Here is a 26,777-nt window from a genome sequence, read left to right as displayed (position 1 = left end):
TCTTTCAGTTAAATATTTGAAAGCTTACATTTTTATCTTATCTTTTATTTTAGGTGTGGTGATCAGATTTTTAAAATTAATACAACCGATGTCCACAATCTGACTCTGAATGAAGTTTACACCCTTCTACAGCATTGCAAGACTGGACCGAATGATCTGATGATCAGTCGCCATCCTGATCCCCTGGTAAGAAGACAAGGAAGATAGATTTAATTTAGATGCTGCCAGAGAAAATAGAATTATAGAATTGCTACAGTGCAGAAGGTGACCATTTGGCCCATCAAGTTTGCACAGACTCTCTGGAAGAGCACCTCACCATGGTCCACTCCCTCACCCTATCCCTGTAACCCCATTATCCCAGCTAATTTACGCATTTTCAGACTTTCAGCACCTTTGGTTGTTCGAATATAACCTATTGGTCGGGAACCTGGTGGAACTGAGCGCGATATTCATTTTTATCCTGCCCCCATTGAACCCAAAGGAGCAACGCTGGGCATTGCACCAAATCCCAGGGGGCTCTCACTCAGAAATTTAACCCAACATTAACCCCTAATACTTTCTTGTGCTTGCTTAACACAACGTGCATTTTTCACAGATTTAATGTCACACAATGTTAGCTTTTCACAAACAGAATTGAAGAAAATGGATGCTGACCCGAGAAAAAACAGGTGAGAAGGGGCAGGTGAGAAGGGGCAGGTGAGAAGGGGCAGGTGAGAAGGAGCAGGTGAGAAGGGGCAGGTGAGAAGGGGCAGGTGAGAAGGAGCAGGTGAGAAGGAGCAGGTGAGAAGGGGCAGGTGAGAGGGGGCAGGTGAGAAGGAGCAGGTGAGAGGGGGCAGGTGAGAAGGGGCAGGTGAGAGGGGGCAGGTGAGAAGGGGCAGGTGAGAAGGGGCAGGTGAGAAGGGGCAGGTGAGAAGGAGCAGGTGAGAAGGAGCAGGTGAGAAGGGGCAGGTGAGAAGGAGCAGGTGAGAAGGAGCAGGTGAGAGGGGGCAGGTGAGAAGGGGCAGGTGAGAAGGGGCAGGTGAGAAGAAGCAGGTGGGAAGGGGCAGGTGAGAGGGGGCAGGTGAGAAGGAGCAGGCGAGAAGGGGCAGGCGAGAAGGGGCAGGCGAGAAGGGGCAGGCGAGAAGGGGCAGGCGAGAAGGAGCAGGTGAGAAGGAGCAGGTGAGAAGGAGCAGGTGAGAAGGAGCAGGTGAGAAGGGGCAGGTGAGAAGGAGCAGGTGAGAAGGAACAGGTGAGAAAGAGCAGGTGAGAAGGAGCAGGTGAGAAGGAGCAGGTGAGAGGGGGCAGGTGAGAAGGGGCAGGTGAGAAGGGGCAGGTGAGAAGGAGCAGGTGAGAGGGGGCAGGTGAGAAGGGGCAGGTGAGAGGGGGCAGGTGAGAAGGGGCAGGTGAGAAGGAGCAGGTGAGAGGGGGCAGGTGAGAAGGGGCAGGTGAGAGGGGGCAGGTGAGAAGGAGCAGATGAGAAGGAGCAGGTGAGAAGGGGCAGGTGAGAAGGGGCAGGTGAGAAGGGGCAGGCGAGAAGGAACAGGCGGCAAGGGGCAGGTGAGAAGGAGCAGGTGAGAAGGAACAGGTGAGAAAGAGCAGGTGAGAAGGAGCAGGTGAGAAGGAGCAGGTGAGAGGGGGCAGGTGAGAAGGGGCAGGTGAGAGGGGGCAGGTGAGAAGGAGCAGATGAGAAGGAGCAGGTGAGAAGGGGCAGGTGAGAAGGGGCAGGTGAGAAGGAGCAGGTGAGAGGGGGCAGGTGAGAAGGGGCAGATGAGAGGGGGCAGGTGAGAAGGGGCAGGTGAGAAGGGGGCAGGGGAGAAGGGGCAGGGGAGAAGGGGCAGGTGAGAAAGGGTAGGTGAGAAGGGGCAGGTGAGAAGGGGCAGGTGAGAGGGGGCAGGCGAGAAGCGGCAGGTGAGAAAGAGCAGGCGAGAAGGGTGTTGGGACCTTGGCTGAAGGAATGGGCTTTGCGAAGGTACAGAGAGGGGTTCAGTCAGCGAGGAATAATGTATTAGCATAGCACTGCTACCTGCTTAGCTTGTGAGGTGCTCTTCAATGGTGTCAATGGAGATCTCTGCACAAGACATGCAAATCGTGGTCCATGGTGCTGCCCGTCTCCAGGGAATCAACATAAACCTGCATAACAATGCCATGTGATCAGATTTCTCCTGGAGTACATTTCATCGAGAAAGATCAAAACAGCTGAAGGTTATCTGATCAAAGATAGAATAAGGGAGGAGGATATACACCTAAGAACATAAAGTTTGGAGCAGCAGTAGAACATTCCCCCTCGAGCCGGCTCCGCTATTTAATAAGATCAAGGCGGATCTGATTGTAACTTCAACCCCACATTCCTACCGTTCCCCCATGTACTCTGACTCATCGTCATTTGAGATTCGACCCACTACGGTCATGTCACCAGCAAACCAGTAGATGGAGTTGGAGCCGAATTTTGCCACGCAGTCGTGTGTGTATAGGGAGTATAGTAGGAGGATAAGTACGCAGCCTTGCAGGGCCCCTTCGGAGTCCTTTTGGTCGTGACGCTCCAGGGATGTGTAGGGCTGGGAAGATAGCGTTTGCTGTGAACCGGTTGTGGCAGTATGTGAATTGCAGTGGATCAAGGCTACCTGAGCCCCCATTTAACTGTCTGCATGGCCCCTGTGGTATGGGGTAGTGTGGACTTAGCGAGTCCTGTTGCTTTTCATAAAAGCGGCAAATTCTTTGCTCGTGAAAGAGGCCCGATTGTCGCCCGGGAAATTATCACCATTTGTGGACCTCCAGCCACTTTGAGTGGGCATCCATCAGGATGAGGAACATTGAACGCAAGACCTTCTTTTTCAATCTGGACAGATTTTCTCTCTGCCAAAGCCAGCGTTTGAGAGGCAAAAGCGAATTGCCCCAATGCCAGACGGTGAAGCATCGCATGTGACGTACAATGGTTTAGAAGATTCAAAATATGTCAACACCCATGAAAAGGAGAACCGCCACTTCACCTTTTTATATGCTGCATCCCGGGTCTGACCCCAAGCCCAAGGTTGCCACTTCTTCAAGAGTAAGTGGAAGGGAGTTAGGATGGCAGCCAAATTTGGGATAAATTGCTCATAGCAATTAACTAGTCCAAGGAAAGAGAATTCTGTGGCGTCTCACAGACCAGGGGCCACTTTGATCACCTTTATCTTCTCAGCGACTGGGTGTAGGCTTCCTCGGTCCACCCGATATCGCAAATATACCACTTCCTTTGCATGAAACACGCACTTCACGCAGCACAGGTGGACCCCATATTCGGGAAACGGCTTCAACACCGCCTCGAGGTTCTACAAATGTTCTTGGTCTGTTGTAGCCCCTGTGACTAACCATGCAGGATGTTCTCCATGAGGCACTGGAAGACTCTGCATGCCGAGGATACTCTGAACAGGAGTCGGGTGTACTCCTAGAGTCCCTCATGAGTATTCATTGTAACGTACTTCCAGGAGGATTTATCGAGCTGTCGATCAGCGTTGCTCAAAGCCACTTTTGTGAATGTACCGCCTCTGGCCAATGTTGCACACAAATCCTCGGTGTGAGGTAAAGGGTAACAGTCCAATCTGGAAGCCGTGTTTACTTTCGATTTATAGTCTTCGCAGAGGCGGACTGTATTATCCGGCTTCGTTATGATGACCACCGGCGCCACCCAATCAGTGAAGCGCACACGTCCAAATGGCAAAGTTTGGTCTCAACCTTCTCCCTATAGTGCAGGGGACCAGGCGAGCACAAAAATATCAGGGCTGAGTTTCCGGGTTTACCTGCATTATGGCCACGGCCCCTTTAATGGTACCCAAACCAGGCTGGAAAACCTCCAGGAATTTGCTCAGTACCGTCCACAAAGCGCCAGATCACTTGGAGGACATGCTGCCAATCCAACTGGCGTAGCCAATCGCGGCCCAACATGCTAGGGCTGCTTCCTTGCACAACACTGAGGGGAAGACGCACTGATTGGTGCCTATAAACCACCAGAGTGAGGGTGGGTCCCATGATATTTAGTCAGCCCCCTGAATAAGTGGCCAAAAGAGCCCGCCTTGTCAGCCAAAGACAAAGTTTGCACTCCTCGTGTGATAAGATCAAAAGTGCACTGCACCACCACAGAAACAGCTGCTCTCGTACCCAACTCCATTTGGAGCATATGACCATTCACTTGTATCGTAACACAGATAGAGGCCACATGGTGCACTGCCAAACAGTTAGGCTGCATCTCAGCCTCATCCTCTGCCTTGTCTGAGTCATACAGATGCAAGGCATGGCCCCGGGGCTGACACCTACCTCAACCGGTGTGTCTGGAGTAATGACCCTCCTGCTTCGGGGCCACCTGGACGAGCGTCCACACATTGCACATGGGCCGGGATACCTCGTGAGGGGCGACGCCCCAAGATGTTCGCCTCCATCCCTTTTATCTCTTAGACGCCACATTCCGCATTTTGTTGGGATAGGGAGGTGAGGCTATTTTCGAACTGGCTTAAGGGGTGCGTGATCAATCTGTGCTGGGCCCCCAAGAATTGTGGACATCGCTTGATGTCACCACCCAGTACCCCTAACTGGTTCCTTAAAATGCCAGTTACTTATAGGACCATCCTCCTCATTGAAGTTTATTTCTGTCATTTGAATGAGTTTTTGCTGAGGTAAAAGGATGTTCAATGATATCTTCCTTGCCCGTTTGTTCAGGATAGGGGAAGTATGCTGCCCTGGCCTCATGAATGACACCGTTAGCTCATTGTCTCAGACTTCACTTAATTTGTGCAAGTTGCCCATTAAATCAGATCCCTATCAGTCTCTCCTGTTTTTAACAGGCCATTTGCACTCTCTCTGGTTACTTGGAATGATGTACTTTACTTTTAAAATAAAGGATAGAATGGGAAAGTTGCTTATAGCCTTAAAAGTATGTAAACCATTCTGATTACCAAGCGGTAAAAAGTTATATAGAGTGTGTATAGAATATAAGTGCAAAGCTAGTATTTAAAGTCTCCTTACACATTCAGTTTAATTATTTTCTTCTAAGATAAGGCCACATGTAGGGCGGGATTCTTCATTCCCCGACGCTGATTTTGTAATCGGCGATTGGGCGGAGAATCCCTTTTGACGCTGAAATCGGGGGTGGCGCCTGTTTGACGCAGGTTTTGTATGCTCCACGCCCTCCCAATCGGTATCATCGAGACGCACGCCGCATGCCATTGGGACAGTCTCAGCGCGTCACCTGAAGGCCCTCCCCCTATGCCCCACCCCTGATGGGCCGAGTTCCCGACGGTGCGGTTCACTTGTGGTCTCAGCTGTGCGGGAACCCGTCGTAACGGCTGCGGACTGTGCCCAGCGCCGCCACAATCGGGCGGGAGCCATGCTGCTGGCCGGGGGGGGGGGGGGGGCCACCGCGAGGGCTGCGGAGACTGGTGGGGGATGGCCGGGGGGGGGGGGGGGGGGGGTACTATCGGCAGATCGGGTCCGCGCACGGCCGGCACCATGTTTTACGGCGCAACAATTGCAGGTCATTTCCGTGCGCAGGCGCAGCCACGTTTCTGGCCATTCTCCTGCCGTTTATTTTGTGGAGGCCGGGAGTTTTACGTGGCGCAGTTGCTAGCCACTCACCAGTCGCTGCATCGGTGAGGGGACGGCACCGATTCTTTCCACAGAAAACACCACAGATCCTCCGCACTTAGCCTCAGAATCGGAGAATCTGGCCCGTAATGTCTGGGACATCGATCCATTGGTCCAGATGCCCCTAATTGCTCTATAGTATGTCCTGTAGAACTCCATTAAAAAAGGCACTCATCAGTGTATTTTTGTGGTGAGAACTGCTTTGCTACACTATGTTTGCAGTCTGTCAGTGCTTGATAACGTAGTCCCAGATAACCATGGGCTGCTTTCCCCTTTGAAGGGGGGAGCTGACTGGTGGTGATTTAACCTGAGGATCACCACACCTCAGGTGAGGGACAAAGTTGAGAAGGTGGGGCCATCATGAATAACCTCAGCTGGTACAGGAATTGAACCCGCGCTGCTGGCCTCGCTCTGCATCATGAACCAGCTGAATAACCAAGAGCTAAACCAGCCCCGGATGATCGTGGCCTCAATGCTGGTGCTCTTGCCTTCTTCATGGATGCCGATTTGGAAGTCTGTCTTCCCAGAGAATCCATCTCAGACAGCATTGATAGTACCTCTCCACTGCCTTGAGGTGACATTTATACATAGTCCAGGTGTTTAGTATAAGTCAGTTTAAAACCGAGAATAGCTTTACAAAGGTTTCAAAGTTACAGAAATTACAAAAAGCCTGGATCAAATCAGTGCTTGAATGTGATTGGTTTTCGAAATATAACACAACACATTCAATTAATACATTTTCTTGAGTAATGAAAGTTAATGTTACAAAAGCTAATTACAGAATTTAACTCAAAACTTACAAAATCAAAGATGGTTCCATACTGTGAAAGAAAGTGACTTAATTTTAAGCATGACAAATTAAACTGTGCTAGTTTAATGCACACGGTTGAATGTTTTCATACCCGCTTTTCTTTGCACAACAGGTTTTGAATTTAGGGAACACGTCTGATATGTTTTGATTGCTAGGGAGGTTGATGGTCCCAGACCAGAATTGTTTGACCTTGACGTCTGGCATCACTGCCTTGGCTGTCTGGATTTTCTCTCTTGTCACATGTGAATGAGATGCTAACAAAGACCAAGTCATGTGATGAGCTTGTGTTCCAGAATTCAGCATTAAATCATATTGGGTTGACACGCTTTGATTATTTGACTAATTCCCAGAACTAAATGACAAACTAATTATAAATAATTATCAAAGCTGTGGACTCCCAGGGAAGCTCCCTTTTGACTGTCTACCACTGTACTTCTACCTGCCGGTGGAATAGGACATACCCAGGGATGGTGATGGCGGTGTCTGGACATTATCTGGGAGGTATGATTCCGTTAGTATCAGGTTGCTGCTTGTCTAGTCTGTGGGGCAGCTATCCCAATTTTGGCACAAGTCCCCAGATATTAGTAAGGAGGACTTTACAAGGCTGAGTTTGTCATTGTCATTTCCAGTGCTTAGGTCGATGCTCGCCGATCCATCTGGATTCATTCCTTTGAGTGGTTTGATACAACTGAGTCGCTTGCTGGGCCATTTCAGAGGGCATTTCAAAGGAATTGGCAGTACAGTGGGTCTGGAGTCACGTGTAGGCCAGACCAGGTCAGGACGGCAGATTCCATTCCCTTAAGGACATTAGTTAACCAGATGGATTTTTATGACACTCGACAATGGTTTTGTGGTCATCATTAGACCTTTAATTGAGGGACACAATGGAAATATCACCTCTGGGGTCTCTCAGAAGGAATAAGAGGGGTAGAAAGAAGGACCAAGAGTTATCCGACTAATTGTTCGGATAGCAAGACTTCTCGAGCAACCGCCTAAAGCATTTTAAAATGGACGAGAGCTAGCCACTAACCCGGCCACACCAGATTCCGGCCCCCACGCCCAGCCTCAGGGAGTGCACCCTCAGTCATTGGGGACAACAGGATAACACCATGGCACCAGGCCTGGCAGAGTCCAACGCCGTCATAAAAAGAAACTCAGAAGAACATGACCCAAGGAACATCCACGCAACCCCAACCCTTACACCCCACTGAGTTTGTACCAACCCAGACCCAACCAGGACAAACTGAGCCTAGTCCAGGGGTAACACCAGCCCCGATGGCGAAGAACCGTCAAGATACCCAGTTCATGGGCATCTCGGAAGGGGAAGCTGATCCTCCCCCCTGCGACACCCAGGAGCCCCCAACTATCCCACCAGACCAGGCCAAGGCCACAATCAAAACCACAGCCACACAGATGGGAGAAGAGAAGGGAAGAGAAAAAAATTCCCCCCCAGGGAGGGGACTCGCAGTCGGATCACGGAAACTACCGTCATATGAAGAATACTCAAGGGCACCCTCGTCCTCAGTTAAGTTCCAACAGTGACGAAAACAACCAAAGAGGGATTCACATATCAGGAGAAAAGACTAACTCAACCCAGGGGAAGAGTCAGATAAAACCCAATCCTCACCAGGATAACATTCAGTCTGCCTGGGCCTCAAAACAGATGAAAGCACGGATGCTCAGAATTAAAATTAATAGAAAAAGAAAAGAAAAACCCGAACTAACTGCAAGGGGCGGGGTGTTGGGGGGGGGGGGGGGGGGGATTTCCTCGATCTTAGTGAGGACAAAGTAACCCTTCCAACCTCAACATTCCACCGCCCACCCACTCCAGCTCTGCTCATCTTCCCTTCAAACGAGAACCGGTGTGGGGGGGGGGGGGGGGGGCAACAAGAATCATCCCCCCCCCAACACCACCACAAGGATTGTCAAACATTATAAGGTCCAGAAACGTTTAGGATAAAAACTGTGCACAAATCCCAAATTCAACATTCAGCTTAACATGATATAAACTTGTTAAATCAGAATAATCAATTCCATTCACACCCAAATTTACAACATCAAGCAGCCAACAACCTCATCAACAGGGAACAAAGTCCAGGATAACGACTGAGATGCAGGGCAGTGCTCAGGATAAAGACTTCTTCACTGGCACAGAAAGCAAGTAAAAACCAAGTATGAGGCAGGGTCAGAATCAATGAGCAGTCTTCAGTATTTCTCAAGGATTCCAATGATTGGAGCACGAGACAATATTACTTGCATAATGACGTCTCAGCAGAACCCAAGTGGTTAACAACCTAGGCCCCAGCCGGGTCGTTGGTGGGGGGAGGGGGGAGGGGGGGGGTGCGGAGTGAGGGGTGACTCAACCAGTTAGGCCACCTCTAGTCCCTCACGATCAACAACCAGAACAGGACAACACAGGATCGGTGATTGGAAGGCCGAATGAAACTCAAGCCCCAAAGGCAGGATCAGATGTGCTCCATCGAATTCAACCTGCCCAACGTCCAGATCGAGATCCTGAAACATGGCACCCAATTCTCCAACTCAGTTGGGAACTTCTCCACCAATTCACCTCAAAGAACTTTGTGCTGCACAGTGGCACAGTGGTTAGCACTGCTGCCTCACAGCACCAGGGACCTGACCGTGGGTGACTGGGTGGAGTTTGCGCTTTCTCCCTGTGTCAGCGTGCTCCAGTTTCTCCCCACAATCCAAAGATTGCAGGTTAGGTGGGGTTACAAGGATAGGGCAGGAATGGGCTTCGGTAGGTAGCTCTTTCAGAGGGTCGGTACAGACCCAATGGCTGAATGGCCTCTTTCAGGACTGTAGGGATTCGATGATTCTAACAGGTTCAGTGGTACACCTCTCCCATTCTCCTTCTCTCTCTCTCCCTACTCCGTTAGGGTGGATGACTGGCCATTTTGCCGGAACCCAACCGGATGGAGGCAGGCTTCCACCAGGGTCAGTGCAAGAACCTCCTCGTGCACCTTCATCGCCTCCATAAAACACCCTACAACTTTTGAAACTGGACCTTGATGACCTGCGCCGGGATTGTCAGACAGAACAGGATCTTCATTGGCAGCCATCATCCGTCGATGCTCACCGCACCGTCAGGGTGGGAGCCCGCACAAAAGCAACTGTGCCAGCCAAGGCAGCGCCCCATTCCAGCCGCCAGGAACAAGCGAGGATTTAAACATTCTGGGACGGATTATCCGATCTCCGACGCCAAAATCGCGTTCGGCGATGGGGCGGAGAATCCCTGATGACGCCGAAATCGGGGGCGGCGCAGCTTTTGCAATGCCCCCTGAAAAGCGGGCGTACTCTAGGATTACACCGCACACCGTATCCATGGCCTCCGTACGTTGGCTGAGGCCCACCCCATGATGCTCCATCCCCGACCGGCCAGTTCCCGACGGCGTGGGTCGCGTGTGGTTTCACCCGTCAGGAGCTCAGCGTGGCGGCTGCAGACTCAGTCCAGCGATGCCACAGTTGGGGGTGGGGGGGCGATTTGCAGGCAGGGGGGGAGGACATATCCGGGGCAGGGGGCACTGTGGTGGGGCAGTTCGGGGCACACGAGCTGGCCGAACGGGGGACTATTTAGCGGGCTGGGTCCGCAAGCGGCATCCGCCATGAAGCACAGCACAACCGCTGCAGACCACTGCCATGCGCGGCCACGAACCCGACAATTCTCTCGGGCGAATCAGCAGCTGGTGATCCAGGCTTCCTCCCTGCTAGCCCCCAGCAAAACAGGGAATCGGTGGCTGTTTAGCGCCAGTTTTCATGCCACCGTTTTCACGCCAGCATGGGGACTGTGGCGCTAACAATTATACTCAAAGACGAGAGACAAGTACAATAGAGGCTTTATTGCTGTGCGATGCTAATCCTCCATCTGCAACTGTAGACTAGGGTCTGAGTGACTCACACGCATATTTATACATAAACTCCCTGTGGGCGGAGCTAGCCGGCAGGGGCTTACCAGAGGAACCTGTATTACAGGTACAGCCATACATCCCCCTACTGCAAGTACACATATCTACAGTGGTTATATCACCACATTCACCCCCTGTAAAAAAAATGAGTCCGGCAGGGGTGATGTGTAACTATAATACAAAGGCTGAGCTATTTACAAGAGGGTCCAAACAAAGAAAACCAAGAGTCCATCCAGTCAGCAGGTCACAGGTTGAGCCGAACCGGCGGTCGAATGTTCCGCTGTGATCGACGTAGCTGTGGTGGCGACGTCGGTGCAGGTGCTGGCGGTGTTGGTGCTAGCTGCTGGCGGGATGACTCCGAGAGAAAGCCGAAATCTTCCGAGAGCAAGCCGAAATCTTCCGAGAGCGAGCCGAAACCTTCCGTGTCCTCCAGTGTGGGCAGGGGGACGAGGGATGGACCTGGTGGGGACGAATAGGGGGGCGCCGGGGAAAAGGAGGCTGGCGTGGCGGGAAAAGGGGGCGTGGGCATGGGATCGGCACCTGAGGGAGCCAGGTCCCGGAGCGAGACTGTGTCCTGGCGGCCGTCGGGGAACTCCACGTAGGCATACTGAGGGTTGGCGTGGAGAAGGGGTACTTTGTCCACCAGGGGTTCTGCCTTGTGGTGCCGGACATGCCTACGGAGAAGGACTGGGCCCGGAGTCGTGAGCCACGTCGGGAGCGACACCCCGGATGTGGACTTCCTAGGGAAGGCAAAAACACGTTCATGGGGTGTACTGTTAGTTGCGGTGCACAGTAGCGACCGAATGGAATGGAGCGCATCAGGGAGGACCTGCTGCCAGCGAGCGGCTGGGAGCTTCCTGGACCGTAGGGCCAGCTGGACGGCCCTCCAAACCGTCCCGTTCTCCCTCTCTACCTGCCCATTTCCCCAGGGGTTGTAGCTGGTCATCCTGCTGGAGGCGATACCTCTTCTGAGCAGGAAATGACGCAGCTCATCGCTCATGAACGAGGATCCCCTGTCACTGTGGATGTAGAAGGGGAAACCGAACAGAGCGAAAATGGAATCCAGGGCCTTGATGACGGTGGCAGACGTCATATCCGGGCATGGGATGGCGAAGGGGAACCTAGAAAATGCATCGACCACACTTTAGATGTAGGTGTTGCGGTCGGTGGAGGGGAGGGGCCCTTTGAAGCTGAGGCGTTCAAAGGGGCGGGACGCTTTCACCAGGCGCGCGCGATTTGGCCGGTAGAAGTGCGGCTTGCACTCGGCACAGATCTGGCAATCTCTGGTGACTGTCCGTACTTCCTCGACGGAGTAGGGCAGATTGCGGGCTTTGATTAGATGGTATAAGCGAGTGACCCCGGATGGCAAAGGCTCTCGTGTAAGGCACGGAGCTGGTTCACTTGTGCGCTGGCACATGTATCTCGGGAGAGGGCGTCTGGGGGCTCGTTGAGCTTGCCGAGGCGATACAAGATCTCGTAGTTGAAGGTGGAGAGCTCGATTCTCCACCGCAAGATTTTGTCATTCTTGATCTTGCCCCGCTGCGTGTTGTTGAACATGAAGGCTACCGACCATTGGTCAGTGAGGAGAGTGAATCTCCTGCCGGCCAGGTAATGCCTCCAATGCCGCACAGCTTCAACGATAGCTTGGGCCTCCTTTTCAACAGAGGAATACCGAATTTCGGAGGCGTGGAGGGTGCGTGAAAAGAATGCCACGGGTCTGCCTGCCTGATTCAGCGTGGCGGCAAGTGCGACATCTGAGGGGTCGCTTTCTACTTGGAAAGGCAGTGTCTCATCTACTGCGTGCATCCCTGCCCTGGCTATGTCAGATCGAATGCAGGCGAAGGCCTGTTGTGCCTCGGCCGAGAGGGGAAAATGTGTGGATTGTATCAGTGGGCGGGCCTTATCCACGTATTGTGGGACCCACTGGGCGTAATAAGAAAAGAACCCAAGGCAGCGTTTGAGGGCCTAGGGGCAGTGAGGGAGGGGAAGCTCCATGAGGGGGCGCATGCGGTCGGGGTCGGGCCCCAGTAGTCCGTTTTGGACTAAGTAGCCGAGGATGGCTAAGCGGTCTGTGCGGAACACACACTTCTCCTTATTGTCCGTGAGATTAAGGAGCGATGCAGTGTGGAGGAATTTAGAAAGGTTGGCATCATGGTCCTGCTGGTCATGGCCGCAGATGGTGACATTGTCGAGGTACGGGAAGGTGGCCTGCAGTCCGTACCGGTCAACCATTCGGTCCATTTCTCGTTGAAATACCGAGACTCCATTCGTGACGCAGTGTAGGGATGGTCCGATTTACGGATGGGGAGCTGGTGGTAGGTGGATTTCAGGTCAATAGTAGAGAAGACCCGGTACTGTGCAATCTGATTGACCATATCAGAAATGCGGGGAAGGGGGTACGCGTCGAGCTGCATGTACCGGTTGATGGTCTGGCTGTAGTCCATGACCATCCTGTGCTTCTCCCCGGTCTTAACCACTACCACCTGGGCTCTCCAAGGGCTGTTGCTGGCCTCGATGATACCCTCCCGAAGCAGCCGCTGGACTTCGGACCTGATGAAGGCCTTGTCCTGGGTGCTGTACCGTCTGCTCCTGGTGGCGACGGGCTTGCAATCCACAGTCAGATTGGCAAAGAGTGAGGGAGGCTTGACCTTGAGGGTCGCGAGGCCGTAAACGGTGAGGGGGGGTAGGGGTCCGCTGAATTTGAGGGTGAGGCTCTGGAGATTGCACTGGAAATCCAGGCCTAGTAAGAGTGACACGCAGAGGTTGGGGAGAATGTACAGACGGAAACGGTCGAATTCCACGCCCTGTACAGTAAGTTTAACCAGGCAGAAACCCCGGATTGGGACAGATTGGGACCCGGAGGCAAGAGAGATCTGCCGGTTGGCGGGATGGATCGCAAGGGAATAGCTCCTTACCGTGTCCGGGTGGACGAAGCTCTCGGTGCTCCCGGAGTCGATGAGGCAGGAGGTCACGTGGCCGTTGACCAGCACCGATGTGGAAGAGGGTGCCAGGTTGCGAGGACGCGCCTGGTCGAGCGTAACGGAGGCGAGTAGTGGGCGGTTGAGTCAGATGAGTCCGGCGAGGAGCGGTAGTGACCCGTGTCCCGTGGCCCCGTCCCGGGAGGACAAAATGGTGGCATCTGGTGTACCTGTGGATAAAATGGTGGCCCCCATGGAGTACACGTTGTGGGGTTGGGACAAAATGGCGGCGCCATGGAACGCACATGGCGGGGGCGACAAAAGATGGCAGCGTCCACTGAACGCACGTGGGGTCAGGGGAAGCGAACGGCGGGGCCCATTGAGCAAGCGGCTGAGGCGAGGGGACCGGGGGCACAATAGCGGCAACCATCCGGGACTGACACACCGCTGCAAAGTAGCCTTTCTTGCCACAAGCTTTGCAGGTCGCAGTGCGGGCCGGGCAGCGCTGGTGGGGATGCTTCTGCTGACAGCAGAAGTAACAGTGGGGACCTCCAGGGAGCGCGATGCGGCGAGCAGCGCAGGCATAGTGCGCGGGGGCGGCTGCTGGGGGGGGGGGCCATTTGCGGGGTCCACGAGGGGTAGGACAGGTGGGCCGTTTGCGGGGTCCACGAGGGGTAGGACGGGTGGGCCGAGTGGCTAGCGGAGTAAGATCGCGCACTATGAGAGGCGGCCGTCATGGAAAGCACCAGGGCCTTTGCGGCCGCGAGGTCGGGGGCGGCCCCTTCCAGCAGTCGTTGCCGGATGGGGTCCGATGCAATGCCTGTAACAAAGGCATCGTGCATGAGTAAGTCAGAGTGTTCCGTGGCTGTGAGGGCCCGGCAGTCGCAGTCTCGTACCAGATGTATAAGGGCCCTCCAGAAGCCCTCAATCGACTCACCCGGATGCTGGACGCGAGTAGAGAGTTGATGCCTCGCAAACAGGGTGTTCGCCGACTGTGCATAGTTCTCCTTGAGCAGTTCCATAGCTGTGGTGTAGTCAGTCGCATCTCGAATTAGCGGAAAGACACTGGAGCTAAGTCTGGAGTACAGGAGTTGCTTTTTCTGAGCCTCCGTCGGAGGAGGGTCCGCTGAAGAGATGTAGGCTACGAAGACTGCCAGCCAGTGAACAAAGTCTTTTCTGGCGTGAAGCGACTGCAGATCCAGCTGCAGACGGTCAGGCTTGATTCTGATGTCCATGATGAACGGAAAATCACACAGCAATAAATTGTGGCACTAACAATTATACTCAAAGACGAGAGACAAGTACAATAGAGGCTTTATTGCTATGCGATGCTATTCCTCCATCTGCAACTGTAGACTAGGGTCTGAGTGACTCACACGCATATTTGTACACAAACTCCCTGTGGGCGGAGCTAGCCGGCAGGGGCTTACCGGAGGAACCTGTATTACAGGTACAGCCATACATCCCCCTACACATCACTACAGTGGTTATATCACCACAGGGACATAGTCTCCAAATCGGAGAATCTAGCCCTCTATGTCGGCTCTGACATGCAGAAATACCGATCAACAAATCTCGGGCACAGTATAAACTACGTGCATGAAGAAAAGACAAAATAGACATGTACAAAAGGGTGAAAAGATGGATTAAGAAATCAGCAGAGCTGGAGTTCATGAAAACGCAGCCACTCCCGCGCTCACATTACGTGACACTCAAGAGTGAATGATTAGCCTGATGGTTGGGATTTCAATAAAACTAATTGCTTTGAATTTGTTGGTGTTGAGCCTCTTGCAACAACAACTTGCAAATAATTACCAGATTAATGAAGGAAAATATTCCAAGAAGTTTACGCTATATATTTATTCTATTAGAATGAGAGAATGTTTCAGCACAGAATTAGGTAATTTGCCTGAACGTCACATGGAGTTTATAACAAAGAAACAGGTTATTTGGTCTAACTGGTCGACACTGGTGTTTCTGCTGCATTAGAGACATTGCCCTCCCTACTATATCTAACCCTGCAAACATAACTTTCTATTATTTTCCACTTCAAGTGCTTCATTAGCTTTCCCTCAAATGCATCGATGTTTTTCTTTCAGCTGCTCCCTATGCGGCTCTTTCCCACATTCCCCCAACCTCTGAGTAAAGAGGTTCCTCCTGAATTCTTGTTGAATTTATCAGCAACTATCTTATATTTATGGCCTCAAAAGAAGAAGGGGCGGGATTCTCCGACCCCCTGCCAGGTCGGAGAATTGCCGGGAGCCGGCGTCAATCCCGTCCCCGCCGTGTCCCGAATTCTCCGCCACCAGAGATTTGGCTGGGACGGGAATCGCGCCGCGCTGGTCGGCGGACCACCCCCCCCCCCCCCCCCCCCGGCGATTCTCCAGCCCACGATGGGCCGAAGTCCCGCCGCTGTCAAGCTTCTCCCACTGGCGGGAATCAAAACACCTACGTGACCGGCGGGACTGGCGGCGCGGGCGGGCTCCGGGATCCTGGGGGTGGGCGCGGGGTGATCTGGCCCGGAGGGGTGCCCCCACAGTGGCCTGGCCCACGATCGGGGCCCACTGATCGGCGGGCGGGCCTGTGCCATGGGGGCACTCTTTTCCTTCCGGAAGTGACCCCATCCCCTGCGCATGCACGGGGATGACGTCAGCAGCCGCTGACGCTCCGGTGCATGCGCGGGCTTACGCCAGCCGGTGAAGTCCTTTCGGCCCCGGCTGGCGTGGCGCCAAAGGCTGCCCACGCCAGCCAGCGGAGCGCCAACCACTCCAGCACGGGCCTAGCCCCTCAATGTGAGGGCTTGGCCCCGAAAGGTGGGGTGACCCGACGCCAGAGTGGTTTACGCCACTCCAACACGCCGGGACCCCCCGCCCCACCGGGTAGGGGAGAATTCCGGCCAAGATCTTTTCCACATCAACCCAAACAAATCCCTTCATAATTTTATAGACCTCCTATTGAGTCACCATTCAGACATTTGGGGGTGGTTAGTACTGTTGCTTCACAGCGCCAGGGACCCAGGTTCGATTCCCAGCTTGGGTCACTGTCTGTGTGAAGTCTGCACGTTCTCCCCGTGTCTGCATTGGTTTCCTCCGGGCGCTCTGGTTTCCTCCCAGAACGCACGAAAGACATGCTTGTTAGGTGTATTGGACATTCTGAATTCTCCCTCAGTGTACCCGGACAGGTGCCAGAGTGTGGCGACGAGGGGATTTTCACAGTAACTTCATTACAGTGTTAATGTAAGCCTATTTGTGACACTAACAAAGATTATTATTATTATTAATATTGTGAATTTTATGTTCGGAGGTTGGGTGAGCCGTGCCCCCCTCTTCCCCCGCCCGCATGCTTTTGTAAAATGGGTGCAGGGATATCAAGGCGCTTACATGACAAGATCACGCTGGTCTTTGACATTAAGGAAGTTGGGTGAGTGCTGAAATTGGCAGTCCACCCGCCATTTTTAAAAAGCTCATTAACAAGCTACCAAGCTTGTTAACAACCCAATCACCCACAATTTTGTGTTACCCGCTAAATTTTCCGGAAGGTGGATTGAAAAAAGGTTTGGTAGTCTTACCCGTCAGCTTAAAATGAAGTGGCATGAGGATGGCAGACAAGGCCTGAATGTCCCAACAGTTTTGAATATCAAAGAGTACTGTAGAACTATAGAATCCCTACAGCAGAAGGAGGCCATTCAGTCCATTGAGTCTGCACTGACCCTACCCAGGCACTCAAACCCACCCTATCCCCGTAATCCAAACTAACCGTTGGACAATAAGAGGCAATTTAGCATGGACAATCCATCCAATCTGCACATCGTTGGGACTGTGGGAGGAAACCGGGCCACCCAGAGGAAACCCACGCCGACACAGGGAGAACATGTAAACTCCATACAGTCGCCCAAGGTCAGAATCGAACCCAGGTCCCTTCTGCTGTGGGCAGCAGTGCTAACCACTGTGCCGCCATGCTGCTTATTGTGCTGGAGAAGGTGACAGTGTCTGTATGATCATTAGTGACAGTTTTAAAAATCTTCCTCGCACCTTGAAAATTATTAATAAAGACTGATTCTGAGAGCAGAGGACATTGCACTCGTACCTATGGCCACAGAGTTCCCCCTCTGCTGCATGTCGTACTGGTCTACAATGAATTCTCAGAATCCTCACACTAGGATGCTATTCATATTCCAATGTGAACATAGCTGCAACAAAAATTCAACACTATATTACTTATTAACTCCAGTCGTAGAATTTATTACGTTATGAAATTTAATAAACAGGAATGAGAAACTGGCCCTGTTAATAATGATAAGCGGGAATACAATGGTGTAGAGGTAATGTCACTGGGCTACATGGAACCATAGAAAATGGCAGCAGGAGGAGACCATTTAGCCCTTTGAGCACGCTCCATCATTCATTATGATCATGGATGATCATCCAACTCAGTAGCCTGTTCCCACTCTCTCTCTCCCCCCCCCCCCCCCCCCCACATATCCTTTGATCCTTTTAGCCCCAAGAGCTATATCTAACTCCTTCTTGAAAACATATTGTTTTTTGTGGTCGTCAATTCCACTGGTTCGCCACTCTGGGTGAAGACATTTTTTCTCATCTCTGTATTCTTAGACTGTGACCTCTGGTTTTGGCCTCCTCCTCCATCGGGAACATCCTTCCTGCATCTACTCTCTTGACGTTTTTGAATTTTGTGGGTTTCTGTGAGGTCCTCCCTCATTCTTTTGAATTCCAGCGAATTCAGTCCTAACCCATTCAATGGTCCCTCATACGTCAGTCCCGCCATCCCAGGAATCTGCCCGTTAATTCTTTGCCGCACTCCCTCTAGAGCAAGAACTCCTCCTTCAGACAAGGGGAGCAAAACTGCACACAATATTCCAGGTGTGGTCTCACCAAGGCTCTGTATAATTGCAGCAAAACTTCCCTGCTCCTGTCAAATCCTCTCGCTATGGAGGCCAACATACCATTTGCCTTCCTTACTACTTGCTGTATCTGTATGCTTACTTTCAGTGACTGGTGTGTAAGGACACCCAGGTCTCATTGCACATTCCCCTTTCTCAAGCTATAGCTATTCAGATAATCTACCTCCCTATTTTTGCTACCAAAGTGGATAACCTCACATTTATCCATTTTATACTGCATCTGCCATGCATTTGCCCACTCACTCAACTTGTCCAAATCACACTGAAACACCTCTGCATCCTCCTCACAGCTCACCCTCCCACCCAACTTTTTATCATCTACAAATTTGGAGATATTACATTTAGTTCCCTCATCTAAATCATTTATGTATATTGTGATTGGCTGGAATCCTAACACTGATCCCTGCGGTACACCACTCGACGCTGCCTGCCAGAAAAAAGACGCATTTATTTCTACTCTTTGTTTCCTGTCTGCCAACCGATTTTCTAACCATCTCAATAAATCCTTCCAATCCCATGCGCTTTAAATGTACATGCTAATCTCTTATGTGGAATTTTGTCAAAAGCCTTTTGAAAGACCAAATAAGCCATATCTATTGCCCCTCCCCCCTTATCAACTCTACCAGTTATGTTCTTGAAGAATTCTAGTGGATTTGTCGAGCATGATTTCTCTTTCATAAATCCAGACTGACACTCTCTGATCCTGCCATTGTTTTCTGCCATTTCTTTCAGGTGTTCTGATATTAAATCTTTTTTAATGGATCCTACCATTTTCCCCATTGACATCATCAACTGACTGGTCTATAATTCCTTGTTTTCTCTCTACCTCCCTTGTTAAATAGTGAGGTTACACTAGCTACCCTCCGATCTATAGGAACTGTTCCAGAGTCTATAGAATCTTGGAAGGTGACCACCAATACATTCATGATATCTAGGGCGACTTCCTTAAGTACTCTGGGATGTAGATTATTAGACCCTGGAGATTTATCTGCCTTCAATCCCATCAATTTCCCAACCCCATTTCTCTACTAATACTAATTTCCTTTAGTTGCTCCCTCTTACTAAATCCTGTGTTCTCCAATATTTCTGGTACATTATTTGTGTCGTCCCTTGTGGAGGCAGAACAAAGTATGGATTGAGTTGGTCAGCCATTTCTTTGTTCCCCATTATAAATTCCCTGTTTCTGCTTGTAAGGGACCTACATTTGTCTTCACCAATCGTTTTCCCTTCACTTACCAGTAGAAACATTTACAGTCAGTTTTTATGTTCCCTGAAAGCTTAGTCTCATACCCATTAATCTCCTGGTCCTCCTTTGCTGAATTCTAAACTGCTCCCAATCCTCGGGTCTACTGCTTTTTCTGGCTGATTTGTATGTTTCTTGGATCTAATACTATGTCCAATTTCCCTTGTAAGCCATGGTTTCACATTTTATTTTTATGTCAGACAGAAATGAACAATTATTGTGGTTCACCCCTGTGCTCTTTGAAAGTTGCACCATCTCTTCAGCCGTTGCCTATCCATCATTATCCTTTTTTAGTCCATCAAAGCCACCTCATACCATCGTACTTTCCTTTATTTAGATTCAGGGCCTGAGTCTCAGAATCAATTATGTCACTCTTTATCTTGGTGAAGAATTCTACCATATTATGGTCACTCATCCCCAAGGGGCCTTGCACAGCTAGATTGCCAATTACCCTTTTCTCATTACACAATACGCAGTCAAGGTGGCCTGTTCTCTGATTGGTTCCTCAATGTATTGATCCAGAAAACCATCCCGTACACACTCCAGGAATTCCTCATCCACGGTGTTATTACTCATTAGATTTTCCCAATCTATATGCAGTTAAAGTCACCCATGATTGCAAATGTTACTGTTATAATAGACAGGCTACCATCTATATATAATATGAGTAGTTCACCATCGCTGTAAATTCTTTGATCTATGACCTGCATTAAATGAAAAATGAAAATGAAATGAAAATCGCTTATTGTCACAAGTAGGCTTCAAATGAAGTTACTGTGAAAAGCCCCTAGTCGCCACATTCCAGCGCCTGTTCGGGGAGGCTAGTACGGGAATTGAACCGTGCTGCTGGCTTGCCTTGGTCTGCTTTCAAAGCCAGCGATTTAGCCGTGTGCTAAACCAGCCCCTAAACCAGAGTATTATAAGTTATATGGCTTACTGTTGTAGTTCTAGCATCCGACCAGCAGGTGGGGCGAATACGGAGTCCTAGGACCTGGATGCGCCATGTGGTCCTTCAGAAGGTGTTTGTAAGGAGTTGATAGCAGTCGCATATTAGAGCACATTGTCGGAGCTAATGATTGTGGTTTTCCCACTGCGTCGCCCCTGGCTGTGCTCCAGGCACAATGGGTGAATGATGAGAGAGCCCCAAATCGGGCTCCACAACAGGCGCTAAATCTTGCGGGAGTCACTTGACTCACGACACAATCTTGATCACGACCTCGCTGGTCAAGGTCCAAATAATGATATTCAAGTGAGCCATTAGGCTAACTTAACTATCCTGACGTCATATTCACCTGGCGTCGGGGAGTCAATGCCACGCCTGCGACGCCACAACTGGGCGCCATTTAGTGCTTGTTTCCACAATCGTGGAACGGAGTGATGGCACCTCCGGGGGTAGGGGGGTCTCACGGGTTAGAGCCTCCCAGGTGGTCATGGACAGAGCAGGGTAATACCCTGACTCTCCTCCGGCAGCCGAGCATCTTGACACTGCCAGGCTGGCAGTGCCATGGTGCCTTGGTGTCAGATTGGCACTGCCCAGGGCCAGAGCCCTGGGGGGGCATGCCAATCAATGGGGAGGGGAGTAATGGCGAGCACAGCTCCCCAGTGCCAGAAAACTTTCAAAGTGTGGCCTCGCTGGGGAGAAACTCCCAAGGCCCAAGTAAATGGCTAAATGCCATTGAATAGTGGTGTCAATCCCAGCACGGCAGCCGTCATGAAACATCTCGCCAAACATGCCCGCAACTGGACTTTGAAATTTCTCCAGTGAATCGCGCCCAATATCTTTCCTCACTGTTGCGTTAATTTCACCTTTAACCAGCAAAGCAACTCCACTGCCTTTTCCTTTTTGCCTGTCCTTCCTAAACACTGAACACCACTGGCTGTTCAGTTCCCATCCCTGATCATGGTTTTCAGTTCCCATCCCTGGTCATCCTGCAGCCCTGTCCGTAATCCCAACTATATCTATTTGCGTGAGTAATTCATCCGCTTTATTGTGAATGCTCTGTTCATTAAACTGTAAAACCTTAAGGCTTGTCTTTTAACATTCCTTGTCCCGTTCCACTATTTTTCCCTGTGGCCCTGTTTCATTCTTGTCCTTGATTTCTCTGCCTATCACTTTTCCTATTCCGCTTTCTGTCTTTTATTCTTGTTTGTTTTTTCCCCCTCTGACTCCTTGCATATATTCCCATCCCCCCTGCCATTTTAGTTTATTTAATTATATTTTTTCTTTTTTTAATAAATATAGCGTACCCAATTCTTCCAATTAAGGGACAATTTAGCATGGCCAATCAGCCTACCCCGCACATCTTTTTAGGTTGTGGGGATGGGAAGCACGCAGATACGGGGAGAATGCGCATATTCCACACGACAGTCATCCGGCGCCGCGATTGAACCCGGGTCCTCGCCGCCGTGAGGCAGCAGTGCTAACCACTGCACCACCATGCCGCCCGCTCCCATTTTAGTTTAATCCCTTCCCAATCATTCCAGGAAATACTCTGCCTCGGACATCAGTGCCGATCCTGCCCAGGTGCAACGCGTCCAGTACACTGGTCCCACCTCCCCCAAAACAAGGCCCCAATGTCCCAGGAATCTGAAACCCTCCTCCTCACATCATCTCTTCAGTGAGATATTCATCTGATATGTCCGACTGTTTCTACTCTGACTAGCACGTGGCACTGGTAGTAATCCTGAGATCACTATCTTTGAGGTCCTACTTTTCAACTTCCTTCCTAACTCCCCATATTCTGCATTTAGGACTTCATCCCTTTTTTTTAATAAATGTTTTTGATTGGGTTTTTGAACAAAGTATATTTACCGTTATGTACATAGAATAAGATATATATATATAAATATGAAATGAAATGAAAATCGCTTATTGTCACGAGTAGGCTTCAATGAAGTTACTGTGAAAAGCCCCTAGTCGCCACATTCCGGCGCCTGTTCGGGGAGGCTGGTACTGGAATCAAACCATGCTGCTGGCCTGCTTGGTCTGCTTTAAAAGCCAGCGATTTAGCCCAGTGAGCAGTGAAGGGCACAAACATAGCACAAAAAATAAATAAATAAAACAAAATAACTGATAAGGTATTATGCACCAGCTCAACAGCAGCAACTCTGTACAATTGGCAATATTATTTACAACACGTAAGTAGGCATCTGTTTGTGTGTGTGTGGGGGGGGGACTGGGGAGGTAGATATTCATTTGGGTGCCGGAGAAACAATTCCAGAGGGCAATACTCGAATGGGTCTGGTGTTGGTGTTGTCACTTGCTTCTCCTGGACGGATTTCGCTGCCGTTGTCGTCTCGCGTTCACCTCCGCTTCAGCCATTCGTTCCGTCTTTCGCCTGGATTCTCCTTGCTCTCTGTTCCTGTAGTTTGTTATCGTTACCCGTGCTCTCCTTCCGGCTATCATTCCCCTGTCTCCCCCCCTCTCTGGTTCTCCTCTATTGTTCCCTGTCTCTTCACTCATTCCCCCTTTCCCCCCCCTCCTATGGTTCGCCTTTCTTTCCTCTCAGATTTAGCTGTTTCTCTCCCCCCCCCCCCCCCCATGCCTTGGCTACTTTCCCCCGTTTCTTGGCTACATGGCTGTTCTTCTGCTTGTTGGTTGGCCACAAACAGGTCCCGGAACAATTGCATGAATGGCTCCCACGTTCTGTGGAAGCCGTCGTCTGACCCTCGGATGGAGAATTTGATTTTCTCCATTTGGAGAGATTCCGAGAGATCGGACAGCCAGTCTGCAGCTCTGGGTGGTGCTGCTGACCGCCAGCCAAACAGGATTCTACGGCGGGCGATCAGGGAGGCAAAGGCAAGGGCGTCCGCCCTCCTCCCCAGGAATAGATCTGGCTGGTCTGATACCCCGAAGACCGCCACTTTCGGGCATGGCTCCACCCTCACCCCCACCACTTTGGACATTGCCTCGAAGAAGGCTGTCCAGTACTCTGCAAGTCTGGGGCAAGACCAGAACATGTGGGCTTGGTTGGCCGGGCCTCCTTGGCACCGTTCACATCTATCCTCCGCCTCCGGAAAGAACCTACTCATACAGGTTCATGTTAAGTGGGCTCTATGTACCACTTTTAGTTGCGTCAGGCTGAACCTTGCGCGTGTGGAGGGGGAGTTGACCGTATGGTGCTTCGCTCCAGAGTCCCCACCCTATCTCAATCCCCAGGTCTTCCTCCCATTTCTTTCTTCTTGTGTCCAGTACGGTGTCGGCCCTTTCTACCAGTCGGTCATACATGCCGCTACAGTTTCCTTTATTTAGGATGCTTATGTCCAGTAACACTTCCAGTAATGTCTGTCATGGTGGTTGTGAGTATGTCCTTGTCTCCTTTCGTAGGAAGTTTTTAAGCTGTAGATACCTTAGCTCGTTCCCCCTGGCTAGCTGGAATTTCTCTGTCAGTTCATCCAGTGTTGCGATCCTGCCGTCCGTGTATAGGTCCCTGACTGTCAGTGTCCCTCCGTCCTGTCCCCACTTTTTGAAGGTGGCGTCAGTCAGCGCTGATGTGAACCTATGGTTGTTGCAGATGGGAGCTTTGTCCGACATTTTGGTCAGGCCAAATTGCTGCCATAGTTGGTTCCAGGACTGAAGGGTGGCTATCACCAACCGGGCAGCTGGACTGTTTTTTGGGTGGGGATGGGAGTGCCGCCGTGGCGAGGACCCAGAGGGAGGTCCTCTTACAGGAGGCCTCTTCCGCGCGCACCTACTCGGCTTCTGGCTCCTTGATCCATCCCCTTATTCGCTCGGTCGTCGCCGCCCAGTGCTAGAATTGTAGGTTTGGGAGGGCCAGCCCCCCCCCTGGATTTTGTTTTTTGTAGGACCTTCTTTGGGATCCTAGCATTCTTCCCCCCCCCCGCCTCTCTCTCTCTCACTCTCTCTCTCCCCCCCCCCCCCCCCCCCCCCCCCCCCCCCCCCCCATACAAACGCCATGATTAGTTTGTCGAGTGCTTTGAAAAAGGCCTTGGGGATGTAGATCGGGATGGATCTAAGTAGGAAGAGGTACCTGGGCAGTACGTTAATTTTGATCATCTGGACTCTCCCCGCGAGGGAGAGTGGGAGTGTGTTCCATCTTTGCAGGTCCTTTTTTACTTCCTCTTTCAGACTGGTGAGGCCCCATTTGTGGATCTCTTTCCAGTCATGGGCTATTTGGATCCCCAGGTAGCGGAATTTGTGTCGGGCTTGTTTAAACGGCAGTCCCGTTAGTGCTGCCCCCACCTACTTGCGGGTGTACTGGGAAGATCTCGCTTTTGCTCATGTTGTGTAACCCGAGAAGGCGCCAAACACTTTCAGGAGCGTGATGATTCCGCCCATGCTGCTTTGTAGGTCCAAAATGTAGAGGAGCAGGTCATCTGCATAGAGTGAGACTCTGTGCTCTCTGCCACCCCTTCGGATCCCCCTCCAGCTTTTTGCCCCTCTGAGCGCAATTGCTAGTGGTTCGATCGCTAGTGCGAACAGCAGCGGGGACAGTGGGCACCCTTGTCTGGTGCCTAGTATCGGGAGTTGGTGTTGTTGGTCTGTATGCTCGCCATGGGAGCATGTATAGGAATTTTACCCAGGAGGTGAACTCTGTTCCAAGCCCGAACCACTCCAGTACCTCTCTGAGGTATTTCCATTCAACCCTGTCGAAGGCCTTTTCTGCGTCTCGGGAGACGATCACCTCTGGTGTTCTCTCCCTGGAGGGGGTCATTATCACGTTCAGCAGGCGCCTGATGTTCGAGGTAAACTGTCTACCTTTGACAAAGCCCGTCTGGTCCTCTGCGACCACCTCTGGTACACAGTCTTCTAGCCTTTTGGCTCGGATTGTGGCCAGTATTTTGGCATCTGCGTTCAGCAGTGAGATGGGTCTGTGTGACCCACATTCCATTGGGTCTTTGTCTTTCTTAGGTATCAGCGAGATTGAGGCCTGTGCGAGCGTGGGTGGCAGTGTGCCCCTAGCTAGTGAGTCTGTGAACATCTCCCGCAGGTGCGTGGCCAGTGCAAATGTTTTGTAGAAGTCCGCCGGGAACCCGTCTGGTCCCGGCGCCTTCCCCGCTTGCATGGAGCTAATGCTGTCCATGATCTCTCCCAGTGTTATGGTGATTCCAGGCCCCGTTTTCTGCCCTCCCCCACGACTGGTATGTCCAGTCCATCAAGGAACCGTTTCACCCTGGCCTCCCCCATTGGGGGCTTTGAGGTAGAAGGCCTTGAAGGTTATGTTAATCTTTTCTGGTTCTGTTTTTAATGTACCTCTGGTATCCCTGATTTGTGCAATTTCTCTGGTGGCTGCCTGCTTTCTCAGCGGGTGTGCCAACAGGCAACTGGCTTTGTCTCTGTGTTCGTATAGGGTCCCACGTGCCTGGTGGAGTTGGTGCACTGCTTTCCTGGTGGAGAGCAGATCAAAGTTCCTTTGTAGCTCTTTCCTCTCTGCCAGGAGCTCTACAGTTGGGGCCACAGAGTTTTTACGGTCCACTTCCAGTATGAAGTCAACGAGCTGCTGCCTAGCCACCCTTTCCTCCCTATCTCTTAGCGCTTTGAAAGTGATAATTTCCCCTCTTAGTACGGCCTTTAGCGCTTCCCAGAATGTGGAGGGTGAGACCTCCCCATTCTGGTTGTTCTCCGTGTACTCTGCTATACCTTGCAATATCTTTTTGTAGAAGGCCTTGTCAGCTAGTAGGGCAATGTCCAACCTCCATGTGGGGCGTTGGGCCCTGCCCGTCTCCAGCTTCATGTCCATGTAGTGTGGGGCATGATCTGATATCACCATTACGGAGTATTCCACTTTGTCTATCCCCGGAGGCACCGTTTTCGCCACCACAAAGAAGTCAATTCTGGTGTATACGTTGTGTACTGGGGAGAAAAAGGAGAACTCCTTCCCTGGGTGGGCGAACCTCCACCTCTCCCATCTGTTCCATAAAGTGACCGAGTTCCCTTGCCATGCTTGAGGTTTTCCCCGTTTTCTGGCTTGATCTGTCCGTTGTTGGATCCTGTACACAGTTGAAGTCCCCCACCCCCTCGCCCCCCCATGATTAGTCGGTGTTTCGCTGTGTCGGGGATTTCTGCCATCGTCTTCTTGATGAAGCTCGTGTTGTCCCAGTTGGGTGCGTACATGTTGACTAGTACTACCGGTGCCCCATCCAGGGCCCCGCTGACCATGACGTACCTCAGGTCTAACTATGTGCGCCAACGACTGCTGGAAAAGGGGGCCCGGGACTTAGAAACAACTGTGGAAGCTGCTACCACGATGGAGGTCTCCTTCCACAGCCTTAACACGTGCACCGCGGACCCCGTGACCCAATCATGGGCCCCCGACCAGCGACTCCCCCAGGCCTATGCTACGCGGCCGCCCAGCCACTATGCTGCTCCAGCCAGCCACTATGCTGCTCCAGCCTGCCATTTCTGCGGCCA

At 51.5% G+C, this 26,777-nt stretch overlaps 1 protein-coding gene across 1 annotated transcript in view; it reads left to right on the top strand.

Annotated features, from left to right (window-relative positions):
• The window catches only part of il16 (interleukin 16), a 167,604-nt gene that overhangs the window by 85,952 nt on the left and 54,875 nt on the right, over window positions 1–26,777 (top strand). The window contains exon 12 of the mRNA XM_038812998.1: window positions 54–186. Within this exon, the coding sequence (XP_038668926.1) occupies window positions 54–186 (133 nt within the window). The remainder of the gene's footprint in view (window positions 1–53; window positions 187–26,777) is intronic.

The sequence above is a fragment of the Scyliorhinus canicula genome, chromosome 12, assembly GCF_902713615.1.
Source record: "Scyliorhinus canicula chromosome 12, sScyCan1.1, whole genome shotgun sequence".
NCBI classification, from domain to species: Eukaryota; Metazoa; Chordata; class Chondrichthyes; order Carcharhiniformes; family Scyliorhinidae; genus Scyliorhinus; species Scyliorhinus canicula.
Note: the sequence above shows the minus strand (reverse complement) of the source record. Positions and strands in the feature narration are given on the sequence as shown.